This window comes from Aulonocara sp. 'chitande type north' Nkhata Bay, linkage group LG4 (genome assembly GCF_057382095.1).
Source record: "Aulonocara sp. 'chitande type north' Nkhata Bay isolate Kocher_YH1m ecotype deep benthic linkage group LG4, A_spYH_male_GT1.1, whole genome shotgun sequence".
NCBI lineage: Eukaryota > Metazoa > Chordata > Actinopteri > Cichliformes > Cichlidae > Aulonocara > Aulonocara sp. 'chitande type north' Nkhata Bay.
This window is the reverse complement of record NC_141347.1, coordinates 33,435,518-33,456,062: the sequence shown is the minus strand read 5'-3', so window position 1 is coordinate 33,456,062 and position 20,545 is coordinate 33,435,518. Positions and strand designations below refer to the sequence as shown.

Genomic DNA, 20,545 nt, shown 5'->3' with positions numbered 1-20,545 from the left:
TTGCACAATAACATGAAAGACATTCACCAGCCACTTTATCAGGTGCACACATTCAACTGCTTGTTAAGGCTGCTGATGCTGCTGTAAGTGTGAGGGATTGCATCTGTTTGATCGCCACAGCCTGAGTATTGCTGCTCACCGCATTGTACCCATCTTCTAATGGTTCCTTCAGTCACACCACAAAGCTTAAATCATAAATTCATCACCAAAACACTGATTAAATGATTATTATTAATATCATCTAGAAGAACTTTTAATCAAATGCTAAATTTAAATACAGATGATTTTTTAAAAACCCCCCAAAAACAAACAAAGGACCCACTGAACTCAACCTTGCTTTATTGTAAAAACAAAAACAGCCAAATAAAGCTAACAGGACATTTAAAAAACTAAACAGATATTGCTTTACATATCCAGCTACATCCCCTAAAGACAAAATCAGCAGCTTTAAATGGACAGATGAAGAAGAAGCTGACAGACAGATCAGGCACTTGGACAGAGGAGACTTACAGCGTGTACAAATATAGCAGAGAAAGTCACAGCTAAACACATGGTGACACAGTCAAGTACTCTGGAAGACAGTCGGCTGAATTTCACATCACAACGAGGAGGAAAAATTATAATTTAAAACTCTCTAAAATAACAGGTCTATTTGCTACCGTACAGTATTTTTCAGGAGTGCAGCATCTAACAGTCTCTCTCGTCTGCAGCGTGTCGGCGTTCAGCAGTCCTTCTGTTTGTGCGTGCTGCTGCTTGCTCAAATCTTTTTTTGTGCTGTCAAAGTCTTTACAAATAAAACCAACAAACATTAAAACCCACTCATGATTATTTTCTAAAAAGCCGAGTCACACACAGATGTTACAACTAAGCTTAGTGCAAACTCTGGTGTCCAAGCGACGTGGCCCCATGAAAAATTACAGATCAGTTCGCCAAGTACACGACAATAAGAAATAACACATCCTTACAAGGTTGGCTATTCCAGTTTTGGCTACTCACATGTAACAGTTAAAGGTTTTAGGTTAAATACCACGAGCTAATATCAACTGCTGTTGTGACATTCACCTTAATTCATTTGTTGATGAGTAACAGCAACTACCAAAGTCTTAAACACCAAATACAAACCTGTAGCTTGTGACTACGACACCTGAAACATGTCAAATTATGTGCCTGTTTGTTAATGCTGGGCTGATTAAAATGAAAGTACGAGCATCTGAGTGAAGTTTAGTCTGTATTAATGCTGTGAATCATGTTAATATTTAAAATCTCTTTTTTCCCCTCCAACAATTAAAATTTTCTTCGGACTTGATATCGGCAAACGTCGCCGTTAGTATTGCTGCATTCAAACCACCAACTGGTTTTCTGAGACAGTAACATCCGTGAAAGGCGTCCAAAAAGACAGGAAGAGAGAGGCGTCTGTGTCCCCGAGTGACAAAGCAGGAGTGCATTCATTGGATAAAAGGAGTGCGGTGGGTGCGGGGGGAGGGGATGGGTCGCTGTTGGTTGTCCCAAACTGAAATCAGCGGATTAAATGTTGATACAACCGGCATGTGCAAAGTAGCTGTTTAAACAACCAGTGGAGCCCATTCACTTGGTGTGCGTCCGTACTGCAGGAAACACAAGGAAGCAAAAGAGGAGAGGGAAACAAATAAATACAGAGGAAGGAAATGTGGGCGTGAAATAAAAAATAAATTCACATATAGAAAGTCACAGGATAAGCTAGGCCTGCAACAAGTGCTGTTATTCCAATAGCAGACTGTCATAAAACAAGTCATAAATAAATACTCTTTCAATATCATGTTTTACTGATTATTGATCTGAGAAAGAAGAATATCTGTCGGACTGATCGGCATCAAGGTCGGATGTGTTAAAGAAAAACAAAACATGCATGGGTGTGTTTTGCGTCTTTTCCCTCACATAAACTAAACGGGCACAGCTCTGAGGCCTAAAGAGTGTAGCCAGTGCAGAAGAGCTTTAAGCCAGAGTTCTTTTTAATGGCCAGCAGGGGGCGACTTCTCTGGCTGCAAAGAGTTGATGTTTATGGGAATTTGATCGTCCTTGCTCAGTGATCTCAGTGACTTCATAGGCTCGGGTTCTAGTTAAATATTTAATAGAACCTGAAATCTTTCGTAAACATTGGTCCTTCTACAACTAAAAGGAGAGTTATTTATAATATGCTCACATGCCACAGTGGCTACGTCCATCTTCTATTCTGTGGGTGAGAGAGTATGCATAGACAATAGCTTCTTGTGACTCAGCATGCACACGTTTGGAGTTTTGGTTCTGTTTACATACACTAAATTTAATCTGAAGCCTAATAATTCTGCACATCTGTGCGCATGCCTTGCTGAAAGAGAACAGTGTGCAGAAGAGGTCTAATGAAAATACTACACATTTCTGCCTTCGTGTGGATACACTTTAGGAATCTGGACCCTGTATTTTTCAGTTCCCTCTTGCTGCCACTTGGAAGCAGCAGCATTCAAGTTCCCTTGATCACTTTAAAGATGCTCCAAGTGCCTAATACTTAGATTTGGGATATAAATGTGGTGACGCTCTTACCTGAATATCAGTAAGCTCTTTGTAGAACCTTTTGGCCAGATCTGGACCGTTCTGCATGGTGGGGATCTGGTACATCTGAGAGAAAACAGAAGGAAATATTGACGTTATTGGTGATTTCCATGGATTCCTCACACCGTCAAACATGAATATTTAAAAATGAACACTTTCCACATGATTATTTGTCCACAAATGTTGCCTGATGACTCAGCAAAGCAGAAAAATTAAATATTCATGTTTGATAATGGGCCACAGGAAACCCCGCAACGTCACTATTACTCATGAAAAATAAGCAGCATCAGAACCAGGAGATGAACTCCCACCTTTCCTTTGTAGAGGAGGCTGCCGACGGGGCAGACGACGCAGGCCGTCCCTGCACCAAACACCTCCAGGACTCGCCCGGCATCCAGAGCTCCAAGCAGCTCCTTTATGCCCATAGTCCGCTCCGTGACTTTAAACTCTCCCTGACAGAAACACACAAAGAAAGAATTTTTTTTATTTTATTTTTTTTATTGCTGCACTACATTCAAATGTAGAAGTTGGAAATCCCAATCGTAATCTTTCAGCTGGAATGCCTCATTAAATTCCCACCTGGCAACCCGGAGAAGCCCGACCAACCAAAATAATTTGTTCAAGACAATTTCTGAAACTAGGAAACGCTCGTCTGCAAAAAATGACACCACTGAACATCATGCTGGGAAATGCTAACAAGCACTGGGATGCTACAAACTAACTAAGACTCAGACTAAAAATGAGACTCCTTTTGTTCTATTTCTGCTTATCCTGCATCTGTGCTGGACTTTCAGTGTGGGCGGGGCTCCGGCAGCTGTCTTGTTGACCTAACAGCGGTCTCTTACCCAGGATCTTCCCAGGTCCAGCAGCGACTGTCTGGTCACTCCTGGGAGAATAATGCCATCCAGCGGCGGGGTCACCAGCTCTTTCTCTGCATCCACAGAGGAAAAATTCACAAGAGCAGGTTTAAACTGTGTGAACAATAAAAAGATGACTGGGTGAAAAAAACAACCAAATATGAACAAAAAGAATCTGACCTCCTTTCTCATTGGTCCAGTAGATAAAGAGGTTCATGGTGCCGACCTCGGTGATCTCCTCATCTTGTCCATACAGCCAGAGGACCTGCTGACAGCCTCGCTTCACTGCCTCGTTCTGCACCGCTATTGTGGGGCCGTAGTTACTGGAAAGAAGTTAAATAAGACAGACAGCCTGATTTATTACATATGAACAGAGCGGCTTGGACTGAAAAACATAATATAAAGACATTGGTGTAATGCATGTTTTGCACACCAGGTGGCAGTCAGTGGTAGTGGGGCCATACATCTATGAATGGGGCTATTCTGAGGGTGACTCGTGCAGGTGTGTTGCATGGCAGGAGGCACGCAGGTAAGAAGCAAGATACAACATGCAAATAATAAATGAAAACTGCTGATGTCGACAAGACGAGTCAGACATCAGTGCCAACATGCAGCACCGGTGATTTACAAATAAAACTCTACAACATCCTCCACAGAGACTGAAATGAACACAAGAGTATTAGCACATTTTCTCTCCTTGTTTTTCATTTAAATAACATATCTAGTCATCAATTACAAGCCTTACACCGCCAAGATCACAACCTGTAACCAAAGTAAAGTCACACAATCCAACAATAATTAATTTCAAGAAGTGAGGAAGACACGGTGACATGTCAGGTTTTCAGTCCAAAGAATGATGACAGAGCAACCGTTGTTGTGCACAGGCACCAGCACCCAAAGAAAAGGTGTTTGTGCTGACGAGGAAGCATCCTGTTAATGTCACGACTGTTAGAAGGAACATTGTGAGAACCACAGAACCGCAATCATTTCTGGATTGACAACAATAAACAATGAACAATGGTGTTAAGAACCCAGCCTTGAGTTGTGCTCGGCTGCCAGCTCTTTCTGAGCGTCACTAAGTTCAAGCTGCGTTAGCTTCGAGTGAAGGATACAGACACCCTGACGTACAGCCCTCTGTGATATTCTGCTTTAATGTCAGGAATGCAGACCGGCTCGACTGACGTAGCAGAGCTGTAGCTCTGTGCTTTGAAATATGTCTCCGTGAGTTCAACACAGTGTATGGTGTGCAGTGCAGCGAGGAGTCCCTCAGACATCTACACTGGAGAAACTAAACAGCCACTCCATGAACGCATGGCACAACATAGAAGAGCCACCTCGATGGGACAAGACTAAGATGTACATATGCATCTAAAGGTCAAAGGTCACTCTTTCGAGGATGCAAACGTTCACATTTTGGACCAAGAACACAGATGGTTTGAAAGGAGAGTGAAAGAAGCCATCTATGCCCACTGCGAACGACCTTCTTCGAACACACATGATAAGGTGAGGCAAGGTCTCACAACGGTTTCACCTGTGACCTCAGCTGATAATGACCCACAGCTTTTTTCACACCTCATGTGGTGATGCAAACAATCAATAGTGGGTCAACAACCCTTTTAAGTGAAAACTCCCTCAAGGGCTTAAATACCTGAATTCTTCACCTTTCGTCTTAGAACTGAGGAAACGTCTCGAACGAGAGGTGAAACGCCTTCAAGCAGCAGTGCAGACACGTTGTGATGAAAGCACGAATGAGACATTCACAAATCTTCAAAGATAAAATGGATTTGATTCTGGATAAAAGCCTCAAATGATAAAAACAAATAGCTTTAATAAAGGATTTTATCTGCTTGTCTAGTATAAAAATCACAGTCCAGTTCCAACTACACTGCTCGACTGATGTGCTCTGGCTTTAGTGATCATATCTAAAACGTCAGCATCAATCAGGCTCTACTTTCTGTACCAGTACCGTATTTTCACGACCATAAGACGCACTGTACTAAAAGGCGCAGTCTCAGTTATGTGTGCCATTACTGTATTTAACACACACATAAGGCGCACTGGATCATAGGGCGCATACAAGTACCGTATGCGTATTTAAAAATAAAGCGGGAGCAAACCTGAGTTCGGTACCTTACTCACATTTTCGTCATCATCAACAACACACAAGCACACAAGTGTGCGTATTTAAAAATAAAGCAGGAGCAAAACAAAGTTTGGTGCTCACATTTTTATCATCAATCAAACCCATCGAAGTCCTCATCCTCTGTGTCTGAATTGAACAGCTGCGCTAAATCTCCATCAAACATGCCAGGTTCACTTTCTTCACTGTCAGAGTCACTTTCCGTGCCGTGCGGCTCCTCGGAAATGATGCCAGCTTTTGCGAAAGCTCGAACAACAGTGCCAGCAGACATGTTAGCCCAAGCATCTACAATCCATTGGCAAATTGTGGCGTAACTCGCCCGGCGCTGCCTTCCACTCTTAGTGAAACTGTGGTCTCCATCGGTCATCCATCGCTCCCAGGCCGCTCGCAGCCTTACTTTGAACGGGCGGTTCACACCGATGTCCAGCGGTTGGAGTTCCTTTGTTAGGCCTCCCGGAATGACAGCAAGCTCACAGTTCATTTGTTTCACTATTTTTTTTCACATCGGCTGTGAGATGGGCACGCATAGAGTCACAGATTAAGAGCGATGGTGATGCGTGGAAAAAACCACCTGGTCTCCTTACATACACCTCCCTCAGCCACTCTTTCATCATTTCCTCATCCATCCAGCCCTTTTCATTTGCCTTAATGATGATTCCTGCTGGAAACTTCTCTTTAAGCAAAGTCTTTCGCTTAAAAATCACCATAGGCGGCAGTTTCTGTCCATTAGCATGGCAGCCAAGCACAACAGTAAAAGAAGACTTTTCATACCCCGTTGTGCGTATCGCTACCGTGCTGGTCCCCTGCTTCTCCACAGTGTGACTCACCGGGATGTCAAAAGTGAGCGGGACCTCGTCCATGTTTGTGATGTGGCTGGGCTGGATGTTTTTGTCGCCGATGTGTTTGCTGCAGTAGGAGCGGAAGATGGCCAGCTTTTCCTTATAATCCGCTGGAAGTTGCTGCGCTACCGTAGTCCTGGTCCGGATGGAAAAATGGCACAGTTTCACAAAAAGTGAAAGTGAAACTGCTTTTAGCCGAATGGTGACCGTCGAAACGCTTCTCCCGCTTGTTCTTTGCTCGATGATCCACCGCTCGAGTCTTTCCTCCAACTCGGGCCACCTCGCCTTATGTCCGCGGAAACTCAGCTGCGTTTTCTTGACCTGCCGGAGCTTGTTTTCTAGCTTCCTCCATTTGCGAACCATCGATTCGTTAATCTTAAATTCTCTCGCCGCTGCTCGATTTCCATGTTCCTCCGCGTAGCTGATGGCCTTCAGTTTAAACTGTGCTTCATAAGCGTGTCTCTTTGCCATTTTCAGGGTTGCGCCCACACTTCACCGTTTAGCGTTCTCATGGTGTTCTCTACTACGTCCTCCTTACAACATACAGGGCGCACTGCGCTATAGGGCGCGCCGTACTTTTTGAAGAAAATCTAAGACTTTTAAGTGCGCCTTATGGTCGTGAAAATACGGTAAATGCACAATAACATTTAAACAATTAGCTAAACAAGACTGCAAAGCTCTTAATCTACACAGACTAGAAACCTCCAGCTAGGCTGAAAATTCCCTTCAGACCATGCATGAAGTGAGTCCTGGGATCTAAAAGGAAACCTGGATCTGGATTAGTTTTTGATATTTTCTTCAGAGCACTGAGATGAAATTTCACAGTGTTTCTTATTTCAGTTTGATATGAATATGTGAAGATATAAGTTAAATTTTGCCATATCTTGTACTAAAAAGTAACCAATAAAATAAACTCCTTAGCAGAGGTAACAAACAACGTAAGCCCACCGAATTACTCTCAGCTCCACTGGAGTCATGTGACTACTGCTGCTAAATCAGGCCCGACAGCTGAAGTGTTTACTCCACTTTGATGGAGGAGAGCAGATTTGTTGGCTTAGCGAATCGAGTGGGTGTTCAGCGGTGTTACGTAATCACGCCGGAGCCGAGCAGGTGCTGATGTAGGACAGCAGAGTCATGTGGAAGCAGGGCCGTGATTACAGGCTGCATGGAATCAGGGGAGATTATAGGAACGCCGATTTGTCTCCTCAGTCTCGTGATTATTTTTGACCTAACTGCAGATGTTTTCAAAAGCACAGGTGATGGTCCAGACCATTAATGTTCCAGCTGAAGCCATTGTACGGTTAATGCTGAATATTTTAAGGCTGATTTTAATGCAAATACACCACCTAAAATATCACACAAGCTCTTTCCTTTTTGACACTCAGGCCGGCTTTCTCATCTCCACCAGGAAAGTGAATAATCTGCACAGCTGGGCTCCATCCAGATCCACTGCTGAATGAAAACAGCTGTGGTGTGGAGCACTGCAGAAAGTCCACCTGAACATTACAGAGCCGTGAAGCTGGTAAACTGCCTCAGATTTTTTAAAATACTTTTTAAAAATGTATTTTATACTTCTTTCTGCTTGTTTGGGTTCCATATCGTCAGTAAATTAGTTTCAACTTTGTTTACCGGTTTCTCTCAGAAGTCCTTCAAACTCAATTGTGTTGAATTGTTCTTTTTATGCACAAAATCGACTCATAACCACAGCAAGACAGACACCAAATGCACACTTAAGGGTAAAAACTTACCCTCCCATCTTGTAGGCCCCAACACCTCCTTTCCAAGCTCTCACAAACGCAGGGTCTGCCAGCAGGGACACTGGGTTGAAGGACCCCGTTGAAAAGTACGGCCCGACTGGGCCGATGATGACGAAGATCATAGCTTTTCCTGGACGAGACACGCCAAGAGACGGCTGGATGTGAGGTAAGAAAAGACAAGAGGAGACTGTTAATGAGGAGAAGGACATTTCAAGCACATCCTGATTTAATTAACCTGGCTGACGTGGAACCTGCACAGGCCTTTTAGTGAAACTAAAGCTCACCTCGGTTCCAATGTAAGTGGGTCTGATATAGAGGCTGGCATCCTGGGAGTAGGGGACCCACTCCTGGTCGATCTCCACCAGCTTCTTGATGCACTCCAGCAGTTCTCCTTTATCAAACAGCTGCACAAGGAAAAGACATTCAACAGTAAGCTTTCACCATTAATCTGGCTAATATAATATCATCCAAATGACTCTGGCTGTGGTGGAGAGGAGGTTGCTTACAAACTCTTATCCGTCTACTCCCGCGCTCTCTGCACTACTTACTTTCTCCGGCAGACGGTTTCATCTTGGCAGCCACGAGGACAGATACTAATCGCTGTCATTACCTCACGCCCTCACTTTATAAGCCATCTTATCTGTATAGTAGAGAATTACCTGTTCTCTCATATCATCATTCAGTGTATTTTCACCCTGCACTCTATCACACTGAGCTTCTTTAATGCTGACATTTGCTGGTGCTGGAATGACCAAATTTAAATGTAGATTAGATTAAATGTAATGATCCTTTATTATTTATCCTTTATGTAGTCAACATTTTACAAAGCATGTGACTGCATTTTATTTAGATTTTTATTTACTGAGAGTCTTTCTTCTTTTTGCAAATTTTCTTATATTTTATTGCTGTATTCTACTTTATTATAAGCTGTACTTAATTTTTTGGCTGCAGTAACACAAGAATATCCTATCTTTGGAGAAATATACATGAGGTAAAATCTTTTCAACACAAAAACACAAAAATTAAACAAGTGTCACAAATTAACATTATAATTCTCTCGGTTAATTTATTCATGACGTGTCAGTGATGGATTCTAGAGGGCATAAACATAAAGCATAAATAGGAAAACAGCTGAGCCCACATGTTCAGTATCTACGATCCTCCCTGTTTGTCTTTACTTCTAACAGCAGCCAGGCTCTCCATTGGAGGCAGAACAGAAAGACAAACAGAAGTCTTGTTCTCCAGAAGGCTATGTCTAGCGTGACATAGGGCTGGGCGATATGGCCTAAAATTCATATCGTGATATAATTTGAAGCATGTGCGGTAACGATATATATCGCGATATATTCTTTTCTTCTGTATAACATATTTCCCACACTATAAGGCACACTTAAAATCCTTTAATTTTCTCAAAAATTGAGAGTGTGCCTTATGTATGAATTCTGGTTGTGCTTACTGACCTCGAACCGATTTTGGCGTGCAGAAATCTGTTAAAAAATGTTTTGATGGATTGTCAGAGCATTACGGCTGCGTAGTGGGGAGCTTCGCGGAGTAATCTGGGTCCAAAACTCCGTCCACTTCAGGTCCCAAACGAACACTAAGAGTTAAAAACTGTCTAAATTCTTTCATCTTTAATTAAATCATCAGCGTTGCTGCTTTATCGGGTGTAACGATTAAGTTTTACATCCATGCATCCATGAAAACAGAATTTATTAAATTTAACGGAGTTAGAAGTTAACAGGAAGTTAGCTCGCTAGTTTACACCTAAACATTTCATACCATGTTCTGACTGAGAGATTTTTGAAACTAATTCAAACGTACAGCTCTGTTATCACTTCCAACATAAATGAAGACAGAAAACTAAACAGCAGTGGCGTTTGCAGGGTTACTGAAGTTGGACTACCTGGTATATAATGTTGTGTTACGTGATTGCTAGCGACACAGTTATGTTAGCATAACATTAGCACAGTGAAGCTGGAGGATGAACGCCAACGTTTTTCCACTCGATAAAAGTTAAGGTGAGGGATTCTGGTGGTCAGGGACAAATGTAATCGTATCGGAGGATGCTATACACGGGCCAAACTTCGTCAGGAGAACAACTAAGATTATTCATCCACAATACGAGGTTAGTTATTAATATACTGCAACAACATGGGAATAGAGCAGCTGCGAGAGAATTCAACATTAATGAATCAATGTTACGGAAGTGGAAGAAGCGCAGTTTTTGGCTTTCCCCATATTTCAAAAGTGCTTCATCTCTTTGCAGCTGCTGCGACGCTTTCGACCAAAACAGGCGCAGCTTGATGACATCATCAGCATGCACTATCGCGATAGAGCGATATAGTCAAACTCTCTATCGTTGGCCAAATTTATATAGTTTCTATCGTATATCGTTTATATCGCCCACCTCTAGTGTGACACTTTCAAGACTCTTCCAAATACATATATATTGCATACTCACAGTATCTTAGTTATACTCAAAGTTTGTTTCCCTGTGAAACAGTTTCACAATAATGAAGTGTGAACTCTGGTACCAGGACATCAGGAGGGTGTGTAAAAAACTTGTTTGTGAAACTGTAAAGATAACCTATTCCTGTGTGGTGGTGGAAAGCTTTAGTTCGTTTCCAGCATAGACGCAAATCCCCTTTGGCGTTGCGTCAGGCGGGTTAAAACCCTGCCAAATCAAACATGCACATCTCCCGAGTGTAGTGAGTCTAAGGCAAGGGAGCAGCCAAATGTAGTTTTCTCTACCAAGTATACTCAAGTTTGAGCTTTTTAGATCCTTGCTAAAGAATTAGCATCGACAGCACATTTAGACCAACAGCAGCACTGAGATAAAGCAACACAGGGTGAGGTTAAAGCTCATAAAAGGCGATGAGACCCAAGTTTGAGACACAGTTTGAATCATGGAGTTTTTCCACTCCAAAGAATGAATGACCAGCATTCTTCCTGCAAGAGGAATTTTTGGCACCTCCCTAATGAGGTTTAATCCAACCCCTCCCACAAATCTGGTTGCAGTGTTGTAATATCTATTTTACCTGTTTCACTTCCTCAAGTGTAACTGACATTTTGGGAATGAAGAGAAAATGCTCATCAACCTGATCTTTTATCTCCTATCTATTTTATCTTTTATCTTGGGAAGAAATGTGGCTTTGCTTTGAGAAAACGTGACACTTGACTTGCTGCCAGATGAAGGATTAAAAAAGCCTGGATCAACTTTTCTACCAGACCACGCTGTGTGTTTTTGCCAGAGCCGTCCGTGTGCTCAGCAGCCTCACTGCGCTGACTGGCTTCAAAGAATGAGCAGCGCTTTGTCATGCTGTGCCACAGTCTCTCTGAATAAGGCCTCAGTGTCTCACGATGGTCTAAAATCGCTTTTCTGAGGCGTTTCCACTCTGATTAAAATGATATACTGTGTGAAGGACAAACAAAATACTGATATCAATATATATTGCAAAGAGCAGCCTCCAGGGATAAAAAAATAGAACCACCAAGAAAACAACCAGACACCTTAAATACCCACATTTACAGCAAAGGTTAGCATGTTCATAACCTATTGATCTGGAAAGAGTATCCTGAAAATCAATGGATGGTATCCATCTTTTATATACAGTCTATGATATATTAGGGTCAAGGTTTCTGATGGTGTGCAAACTCACAGGAAGGCTGCTCCTGTCTGCACTGCGATGCATCCTCTCCATGTTCAGCATGGGTCTGAACAGGCGGATGTGGTTGTCGACGCCACGGTACGCCTTCATGCCTTCAAACAGCTGGAGAAGGTAGAAACAAATAACTTTTGTTAGTTACTATGTAGGTATAGATGAATGTGGCAGTGTTTCCCTTTTACTGAATGGTTATGGCGACTTTAAGCCCATTCTGGCACTGATATTCATCAAATTATCAGGTGAGAAGACAATACCTAACCATTTCATTGGCCAATATGTGTCAGCCATTGGCTGTTATTACAAGTTCCTGGTCTACAGGCTCACTTATATGTTACACTACAGCAGAGGGTGCTGCACCCAGTGAAAATATCATGCATGTTTATGTACTGCACGTTGGCAGAGTGCTCTTTACCTCTATGGAGTAGTGCAGGGCAGAGCTAGCTGGATGCAGCGACAGATTCTGGAAAGGTTTGATCTGAGGAGATTCCCAGCCGCCCTTCTCCGACCAGTTGATAGTCAACATGTGGTCAGAGAATTGTTTGCCGAAGAGCAGCGTGGAGGGCTCGGGCTTCGGCTTGCATTCTGTGTTGCGTTCAATGGTGAGACTTGCTGCCTGAGATGGAGACGGAAAGGCGAGCCGGACACGGGTGGAGAAAAAAAAGAAGGAAGGAGACGGACAAGAGCAGAGCAAGCGACGAAAACAGTGATTGTTTTTTTGAAATTGCTGTTATTGACACAGCATGCGCAAAAGGACAATTGGTGGTGGTTAAACATAGTCAGGTAAGGGTTAACAGATCACTTGGACACAATTAAACAGGTTAAATTAAACTGAATTAAATAATTACAACAGGCACAGAGTGAGGGGGACACAGAAATGGAAAGAAACTGTAAATAAAAAGCAACTCGACCAAGCTAAAGAGACAAATCCCTCTAATGAACGTTACTTTCTTCTTTCTGTTACCATCATGTTCTCCATACCAAACCAGCCATTCGCAGGCTCGCCAGACTGTAATTCAAGGTCTCACCTGGTGAAAAAAGAAAATGTTAACGTTTTCCTCATTACCTTAAAGGAGCTGGCGAACCGCTGCGAGCCGAAGGAAAAGGGGAAAGTCTGAAGTCGTCGTCCATGGAGTGCCTGCAAGGAATGCATGATGAAACTCTTTGCGAGATGATGTGGCAGCTTTCTTTAAATACCCATCAAAAAGTTTCAAAATGTTAACAGATAACAGTTTAAGCTCTGATTTCCAGGTGACAATCATTGATCCACGTTTGGGAACACACAGGAAGACTATGTGCAATATTGTTTTTTTTTCTGAGGGGTGTGTGTGTGTGACTCAGCACCAATCATATTGTCTGCACATTCCAGAAGGAGACAGTCGTAAGAGCTGTAAACAGAATCAGATCACATGTGCAGCAACAGCCAACCATAAAAGCTTATTTCATAAAAACATATCATTAGTTTAGGTACATAAATTATCAGTGCCACTCCTTAACTGGCTTTGTAGATCTTGGCATTCATACTTGGAGTTCAGGCAAGGTAACATGAGAAATCTAAAGGTAATTCAGCCCTGGGGTAAGACAGGATGGGATATTATACTTTTACTTATTTAACCCGTATTAAGATCAACTGTCCTGGCAGTTTAATACTTATGGAAGCAATCTTCTAATTAATCTCGAAATTTCACATTTTAGTTTACCTTTCTTAATATGGTGCTGGGTTTCCCATATTTTAACTGATTTTAATTTTGCCAACTGAACAGCACGGAGTCTTTCATATATAGTCATCACACAAATGCCCCTCTGTGGTATGAAGCAGCAATTTGGAGCCCTGAGTAATTGAACCACTGGGAGCACATCTACAGCTTCCATAGACTAAATGGAAATAATTAGCCTGACAAGTTCAGGGAAGAAAGAAAACAGAAATTACAATTTGACTGCTAAATCATGACTAGGAAAAAGTTGACCAGTTAGTAAATGATTGCGTTTAAAGTTAACAAGTGTGTTGAAATAAATGATTAAATATCAGTTAAATATTGGGTAAATAATTAATATACACAACTAGATTCTTTCTAACAATAAAAACAATGTTAAACAGTAGAAACATTTGGAAAAATAGTTAAATATTTAAAAAAGCAGAATGGATACAGGGCTAAAACATCCAGGTTGTGCTTCTAAATGGTTTTAACTTTACCAAACTAATAAGTACTGGGCTGTTAATTGTATGCATACAATTGAAACAACATTTAAAGAAGTTTAAAATCTAATTCCAATATTTGGTAGATGACAGCTGGCATTGATAAAGGGCCACAGGGCAGCTCACTTGACAGGCCAGTTCTGGCATGTTTGAAGGTCAAAGAGCTAAACCACTGACATTACAGACAGACAATATAATTATCACCTCGTGTCCATAATTTCTGCACAATGGAGCTTAGGGAAGCATTTTGGCGTAAAGGTGATGCAAGATTTTGTCTTTATTGCACAATGAGAGCTTAGCTATATTTTTTCCCCGAGTTGATTTTTGCCACACACAAACCTGATGAATGAAATATATCCCTATTTCCCAAAGCAACATTTAGTTTCTTGCATTCAATTGTGGCATTTAATACAGCAGGAAAGTAACTTATTCTATTCATTCTACATGTAAAACACAAGAGTAATAACGTGGTAGCAATGTACACAGACACTTTGCATTTTCTGTAAATGTGCATCAACTAAAAGCCCTTTAATATTTAAGTCGACGCACAAGACAGACTGACCAAAAACAAGACGTCACGCATGAAAACCTCAAAGTTCCTAAGCAGAAACAAATGATCCCAAAAAACATAAAATGTTTTCGTCTCTAAGTGAGCCGAATTTGTTAACCGCCTTTAAGGTTAACAATTGCATCTTCTTAGTGTTTTTGGATTGTTTTTATTTTGACCATAAGCAGAAGACATAAAATCTCCACATTTCTGCATTAAGTTTGGTCTTTTCCATGCTGTACAATTTTGCCACGCTCCGCGCTCGCGCCGAATTCTCCAGTAGCAGTGGGCCAGGATGTTTTACTGGCCTCTTATCTTCTTTAATGATTACCGGCCACCTTACCGCCCATTCAGGTTAATCATTTACCCACAACATCACAGCAACCTGGTAATAAACAGCACACAGACACTCAATCGACTCACCGTCCGGAGGGCTGCCATCTCCGCTACGCCAGTGATGATAAACAACTTTGTTAGTCCGTGTGGAAACAAACGCTCCAAGTCAGCTTGCGTTCCGCTTTGAAATACGAGACCTTCTTGCTCTCCCTGAACCCAGAAGCGTCAGGATACGAGCAGCGTGTGCCGACTTTGAAATATTCAGGATCTTCTATTCAACTTTTCTACCAGTTTAATAATTCAGAAAGAATTACACGTCTCAGAATAACGACACAACGATGTTAGTGTATTAAAAAAACCCAAATCAATGTAATAATTAGCTCTGCAGTTGTAGTGACCGGTTTTATTGGCCAGCAGTCTCATTCAGGAAGTCCTTGGAAGCATGAGGGAAGAGAAAAAAAACAAAAAAACAAACAAACCTCTGATTGGGGTAGGCGAAAGCAGGTTATTATAGGTCAGAGAGGCTAGTGCTGATTGGCTAATCATAGGGGAGTGGTTCAGGTCCAGTTTCAAGGTTAGGATGCCAAAATTCTAAGCTTTAAATTTTCAACTTCAAGCACCAAACTACTTGAAATCAATTAATATAATTGCTTTCCTTATATCCAAAATTATTTAGTATTCATTTTAGTCATGTAACCAGCACATTTGCACATATCTCCACCACAAGGACACTCAGGATTGTTAGGACTGGATCTGACTCTTGAAGCCGTAGTTCAGTTCAGCTCCTCCACTGAGCAGCAGGTCAATCCCGGTGCAGAAAGTGGCCTCGGCAGCGAGATATAAAGCAGCCAGTCCACACTCAGCCTCAGTCCCCATTCGACCCATGAGCTGTTGGAGAAGAAAGTGTGTCACTTCTCAGTCCTAGACTGCATATTTCTGGGTGCACTGGGTAAATTCCTTTTGTTTTTGTGCTTCTACAGGCCTGCAGCTGTTCCAACTGTTGCTTCCTAGCTCACAAGTATTTGCCAAGAAGGAGAAGCTTTTCAAAAAACTCCTGTACGACTTCCCATGCAACACCCCCCCCCCCCCCCCCCCCCCCCCAAAAAAAAAAACAAAAAAACTGGAGATTTCATAATTTCAGCTTTCTCAACTCATGAACAGGGAAAACTACAAACCTCCTAATGCGACAGAGGCTTAACAGAGGGTCTCCTATCCTCCATTATTTAGATAACAGGCATAATAAAAGTGTGAAAATGACAGATCCTAATTTAACAAAACATGTAGACAACAACAACACTTAAAGAACTGAAACAAACTTGTCTTTCACTCTTTTTCTATAAATGCGAAACTAAAAGGAGGTGGCTGTCTAGTTACTCCTCTTGTATTGCGTCAGCTTCAAACAGGCTTTCTTGCCTGAATCAAAGGAAACCTCTAATGGAAAAAATGCAGCCTGTTACACAAACTCGTTCAGCTGCGATCCAAGACTGAAGGCGTCGATGCTGACTGCCTGACAGAGAGATTCCAGTGTGTGGCAGTTTAGTTTTGCTTTTTCCAGTATATCCAGTGTTCCTCTTATGGGCATGTCCAAACCATCTCAGCCTTGCCTCTCAGACTTTGACTTGTCCCTCTGATGTATTCATTTCTAATAATGTCCATCCTGGTAATTCCCGGTGAAAAATCTTAGCAACTTCCACTCTCTGTCCTGTTGCACTTTTGGCTTTCAAGCTCAATCTTTCTGCCTAGCGAACCGATAAAAGTTTCCTTCCTTAGTGTCCTGCCTCACATACAACTCACTAAAAGCCTTTTCCTCCTTTGCCACCTGTGTTTGCTGTACACCTAGCCTCCAAGTACTCCTATCAGCTGTCTGCATCTTCTTGACTATCCCGCTTTTTCCTTGCCAAACTCTTTGAACACTTTCCAATACTTTCTCATTCCTCTCCCAAGTGTCCTTGTTTTCATTCCCTCATCACTTCAGCTTTCCCCATCATCTGGTAACTCCTCCCTACCAGCCAGAGCTGTCGACATTCCTCTCTGAATTCTTTACATTTTTCCTTTTTCAACTTCCACCATTTGATCCTCGTCTCTATCTCATGCTGCCTAGCTACAATCTGCCATGACACCACCTTGCAGACTCTCATCTCTGTCAGACACTTGCTCTGAAAAATATCCGCCTTCCTTCTCTCCTTCATATCAGCTAGCTCCTCACATTAAGCCCCTATCTCTGACCTCCACACTCCTGCCTTTTCCTCGCTCACGCTGCCTCCTAACACACCTTCCTCCTCTCCTCTTCCATTGTTTTCAGGCAACAGTAGCACAGTTTCCACCAGCAGCCTGCTGACCAACAGCACCAGAGGCGTTCGCTGCCCTGATCCAATGTGGAGATTCTTTGTGATTTGATGATGGCACGGATCATTTTTATTACATTTTAATAACTTTTCATTAATGACTGCATAACTCAACTCTTCACTACTAACCAGCCCCCATAATCTGCACGGCTTCTGAACACCTTCCTGAACGTACCTGAGCATTTTCCCCCATTTTAATGGCGGCAGCTGCGTCTGGTGTCTGTGCTGCTAGTTGCTCCCACAGAGGTGTCATCACGTTACCCGGTGAAATGCTGCAACAAAAGCCAGACACTCCGATTAGAAAAAGAAAGGCATTATTAGATTAAAGGGAATGAAATACTTGTAGAATCTCTACAGTTTTTATATCACACCAGAATTCTTCTTTTTATTTATCAGAATCACATTTTTTATTTCACTGCGTAATTATAGTTGTTTGGTATCTTAGTCTTGTGGATTTATGAGAACAGAATGTGTAATTTTGAACTGTCTACTGTAGAAAAGCCCAAATAGTGAATCAGAGCTTATCAATGGCTACGAAATTAAGTTTTAAAAAAAGGGGAGGGGGGGGGGGGGGGCTGATATAAGAAAGTTGGGCTTTATGGTTTGTGGCAGTTATCACAGACAGCAGTGACTGAAGAGAAGTCCAAATAAGAAATACAGATTATGTTTTTCTGACTTCTGCTCCTATCAACCATCTCACAACCCCTCAGACTGATACTGGGACCATGTAAAGAGGCCAACCCTTAGCTTGGGAACCATTGGATGAGACTAGTTAACTCTATATAAAGCACACAAAGGTAACTGCATTTTAATATACTAGTCACAAGCTGTCCCCTGCGATTCATTAATAGCATAACACATTTTTATATCTTATCCTTGTGATTAAATTGAAATCCAATTAATTTAATCTGGAGATTGAAAATATATCTTCTCCCTAGAAACCTTTTTTTTTTTTGGGGGGGGGGGGGGGGGGGGGGTGATAATTTTTTGCAGATGCCAGTTTGCCTCACCAGTTGACTCTCACATTGTAGCGACTCTCATCCACTGCCATTGCCTTTGTCATGGAAACGATCGCCCCCTTGTGGAGAAAACATCACATTACAATGCTATTCTTTTGGGCAGAGGGCTGAAATTTAGGAAACGAGGAAAGAAGCTCACCTTTGTGGCAACATACGGTGCAGCATCTTTCTGACCAATAGTTCCCACAAGACTGGAAATATTGATGATGTTTCCTTGGCGCTCTCGTAGGTAAGGTAACACATACTGCAGAGAGAGAGAGACTTTCAGGTGGTGCAAAGATCCTCTATACATAATGTTTCAATTACTCCAAGAGCTCAAACAGAAATGAAAAGTGTGAAGGGTTTATGTGTTATTAGTTAGTCAGACTGGCTTTGGCTAAAATCAATCAGTCAATGCAAAAATCCTGGAAACTCAAAAGTGATATTACAGGTGGTCTGTAGACACAAGGAAAGGGTAGATTCCATGTTAGGGGTATTCTTGTGTACTTTTAAGACCACTGAAAACATTTTTTCCTATATTGTTTTCCCGCCTGTCGTTTTAAAATAAAGTTATTTTTTTATTTATTTCATTCATCAGTGTTTAAATGTATCACTTTAATCCTTAAGGACTGTCTTTGTTACCACCGAAGACAGAAATTATTTGCACCCAAAGCTGTGAAAACGTACTTTAGACGCCAAAAAGTAGCTGACGAGGTTCAGATTCAACAAGTCTCTGAACTCCTCTGCTGTGGTGTCGTCAGTGGGTTTATGAGGAGGGTCTGAAGAGGAAGATTTCAAACACAAAAACAGACAGTAAGCAACACAGCCTTGTTGTCATGTCTCCTTGTTAGTAAAAAACAACAACACACACACAAAAGACTCACGCCAGCCTGCGTTGTTGACCAGGCAGTCGATGTGACCAAACTGCTCCACTGTGACTGCAATCAGCCTCTGCAGAGACAAGAGGAACCAACAAATGACAAATACACATCCGCAGTGAATGCAGGAGTCACTGAGTTCAGTGAGATCATCATGTGATCATCATGTGATCATGTGACTCTTTCCATTTCAGACCATACACCCACAAAGCTGCACTTCACCTTTATGTCTTCTTCCTTGGAGATGTCACTTTTGACAAACTTGCACGAGCCTGGTCCGGTCTTGTTAAGCTCCGCCTCTAAAGCTTCACCTGCTGCACCTACGAGACACGTCTGATCATGCCGCAAAACACTGCACCCCATTATTTTTCTTTTCATATATGCTGCCAAAAGTGAAATCGTGTAACTGTTTTACAAAGTAGCAGAATAAAAACAGCCTTACTAACTTTCTCTTCCACAAAACGCCACTTTGGCTCCGTTTTCCACTATAAAAGAACAACAAAAAAAGACGCAAAAATGTTCAGTGCGCCACTCCTCGCTGCATGCGCAAACTGCCAGCATAAATAAAGACATTTTCATACCAAACACTCTGACAATCCCTCTGCCAATCCCTTTGGATCCTCCTGTGACAACAGCCACTTTGTTGTAGTAGCGGAGGGACATTTTGTCTGCGGTTACGATGATAAATGTGACGCAAAGCGGCGCTGCTGTCAAACAGCGGACTAATAACGGTTACTTCTTACTTTGTCTGCTCGGAGTCATCACAGCAGGACTCCTCTGCCGCCAGCAGAAACGATCAGCCGCTGTCAGCATGTTTGTTTGTAAAGTTCAAAGTGCCACAAAATCATGCGGTTTGCTTTGCTGCGTTCAGGAGAACAGGGATAGTAGGAAATCTATACATTCACAAGAAAACTAGCTCTAGAGAGGGTTCTTGAACTTTTATAATAATTTCCTTTTTACTTCAACTGTGTCTGGACATCTGTGCTTGGGTGCCACTAACTTAGCCGCCCTAAGCTGATGTCAGCTTCCTTAGAAACCATCAGTCTGGACATGATTACTTTCGTTCAGTGAAAGGAAGCTCTTCCTACTCCCCGTTATCAAGCACTTGCAGGAATGGGATCGTCTGATTGTTTGAGATCTCTCTCCAATACTGTAGTGTCTTTACCTAACAGTATAATGAACCTGCTTTCCACTAAACTTGCTGATGCTATTATTCTAACGGTTATAAAGCAGATCTCCCATCTTTATAACGTTTTGAATCATTGCAGGAAGCTGATTTACTCTGCAATGCTCAGATGCCATTAAATATCTCAATGCTGCTTCAACTTAAAGATCAAGGAGACCTGGCCTTTTGTTAAAAGTATTCCTTTTTGTATACTTAATATTAAACGTAATTATTTCATTTCTTCATTTTCACGCCTCAC

General features: G+C 42.0%; 2 protein-coding genes across 4 annotated transcripts; both read right to left on the bottom strand.

The window, feature by feature from the left end:
* Window positions 1-322: 322 nt before the first annotated feature.
* bcat2 (branched chain amino-acid transaminase 2, mitochondrial) lies at window positions 323-15,607 on the bottom strand. 3 transcript variants are annotated; one of them, XM_086290059.1, is made up of 11 exons: window positions 14,988-15,607; window positions 12,887-12,958; window positions 12,236-12,436; window positions 11,818-11,928; window positions 8,443-8,562; window positions 8,150-8,313; window positions 3,603-3,745; window positions 3,411-3,496; window positions 2,877-3,017; window positions 2,557-2,631; window positions 323-1,604 (listed from the first exon to the last, which is right to left on the bottom strand). In XM_086290059.1, the coding sequence occupies exons 1-11, from the start codon at window positions 15,003-15,005 to the stop codon at window positions 1,563-1,565; spliced, it is 1,173 nt and encodes a 390-aa protein (XP_086146185.1). In that variant the 5' UTR covers window positions 15,006-15,607; the 3' UTR covers window positions 323-1,562. The 3 variants fall into 3 exon arrangements, with proteins under 3 accessions (XP_086146185.1, XP_086146187.1, XP_086146186.1); XM_086290061.1 differs by having other exon boundaries at window positions 12,236-12,651; window positions 14,988-15,094; XM_086290060.1 differs by lacking the exon at window positions 14,988-15,607 and having other exon boundaries at window positions 12,236-12,651; window positions 12,887-14,968.
* On the bottom strand, window positions 15,274-19,944 carry hsd17b14 (hydroxysteroid (17-beta) dehydrogenase 14). Its single transcript, XM_086290063.1, has 9 exons — window positions 19,703-19,944; window positions 19,568-19,606; window positions 19,344-19,441; window positions 19,128-19,194; window positions 18,931-19,022; window positions 18,404-18,508; window positions 18,256-18,323; window positions 17,421-17,517; window positions 15,274-15,788 (listed from the first exon to the last, which is right to left on the bottom strand). Exons 1-9 carry the CDS (start codon window positions 19,782-19,784, stop codon window positions 15,642-15,644), a joined length of 795 nt encoding a protein of 264 aa, XP_086146189.1. The 5' UTR covers window positions 19,785-19,944; the 3' UTR covers window positions 15,274-15,641.
* Window positions 19,945-20,545: the final 601 nt, after the last annotated feature.

Bases quoted from the DNA above. Each gene is read 5' to 3' on its own strand.
- bcat2 (XM_086290059.1), bottom strand. The intron at 2,632-2,876 runs GTGGGAGTTCAT...GTTTTCTCTCAG, and splicing joins GCCTCCTCTACAAAGGAAAG to ATGTACCAGATCCCCACCAT. The intron at 1,605-2,556 runs GTAAGAGCGTCA...TGTTTCCTGCAG, and splicing joins AAGAGCTTACTGATATTCAG to TACGGACGCACACCAAGTGA.
- hsd17b14 (XM_086290063.1), bottom strand. From the start codon at position 19,784: ATGTCCCTCCGCTACTACAACAAAGTGGCTGTTGTCACAGGAGGATCC. The intron at 19,195-19,343 runs GTGAAGTGCAGC...TTGTCTCTGCAG, and splicing joins CCAAGGAAGAAGACATAAAG to AGGCTGATTGCAGTCACAGT. The intron at 19,023-19,127 runs GTGAGTCTTTTG...CTTCCTCTTCAG, and splicing joins GGTCAACAACGCAGGCTGGC to ACCCTCCTCATAAACCCACT.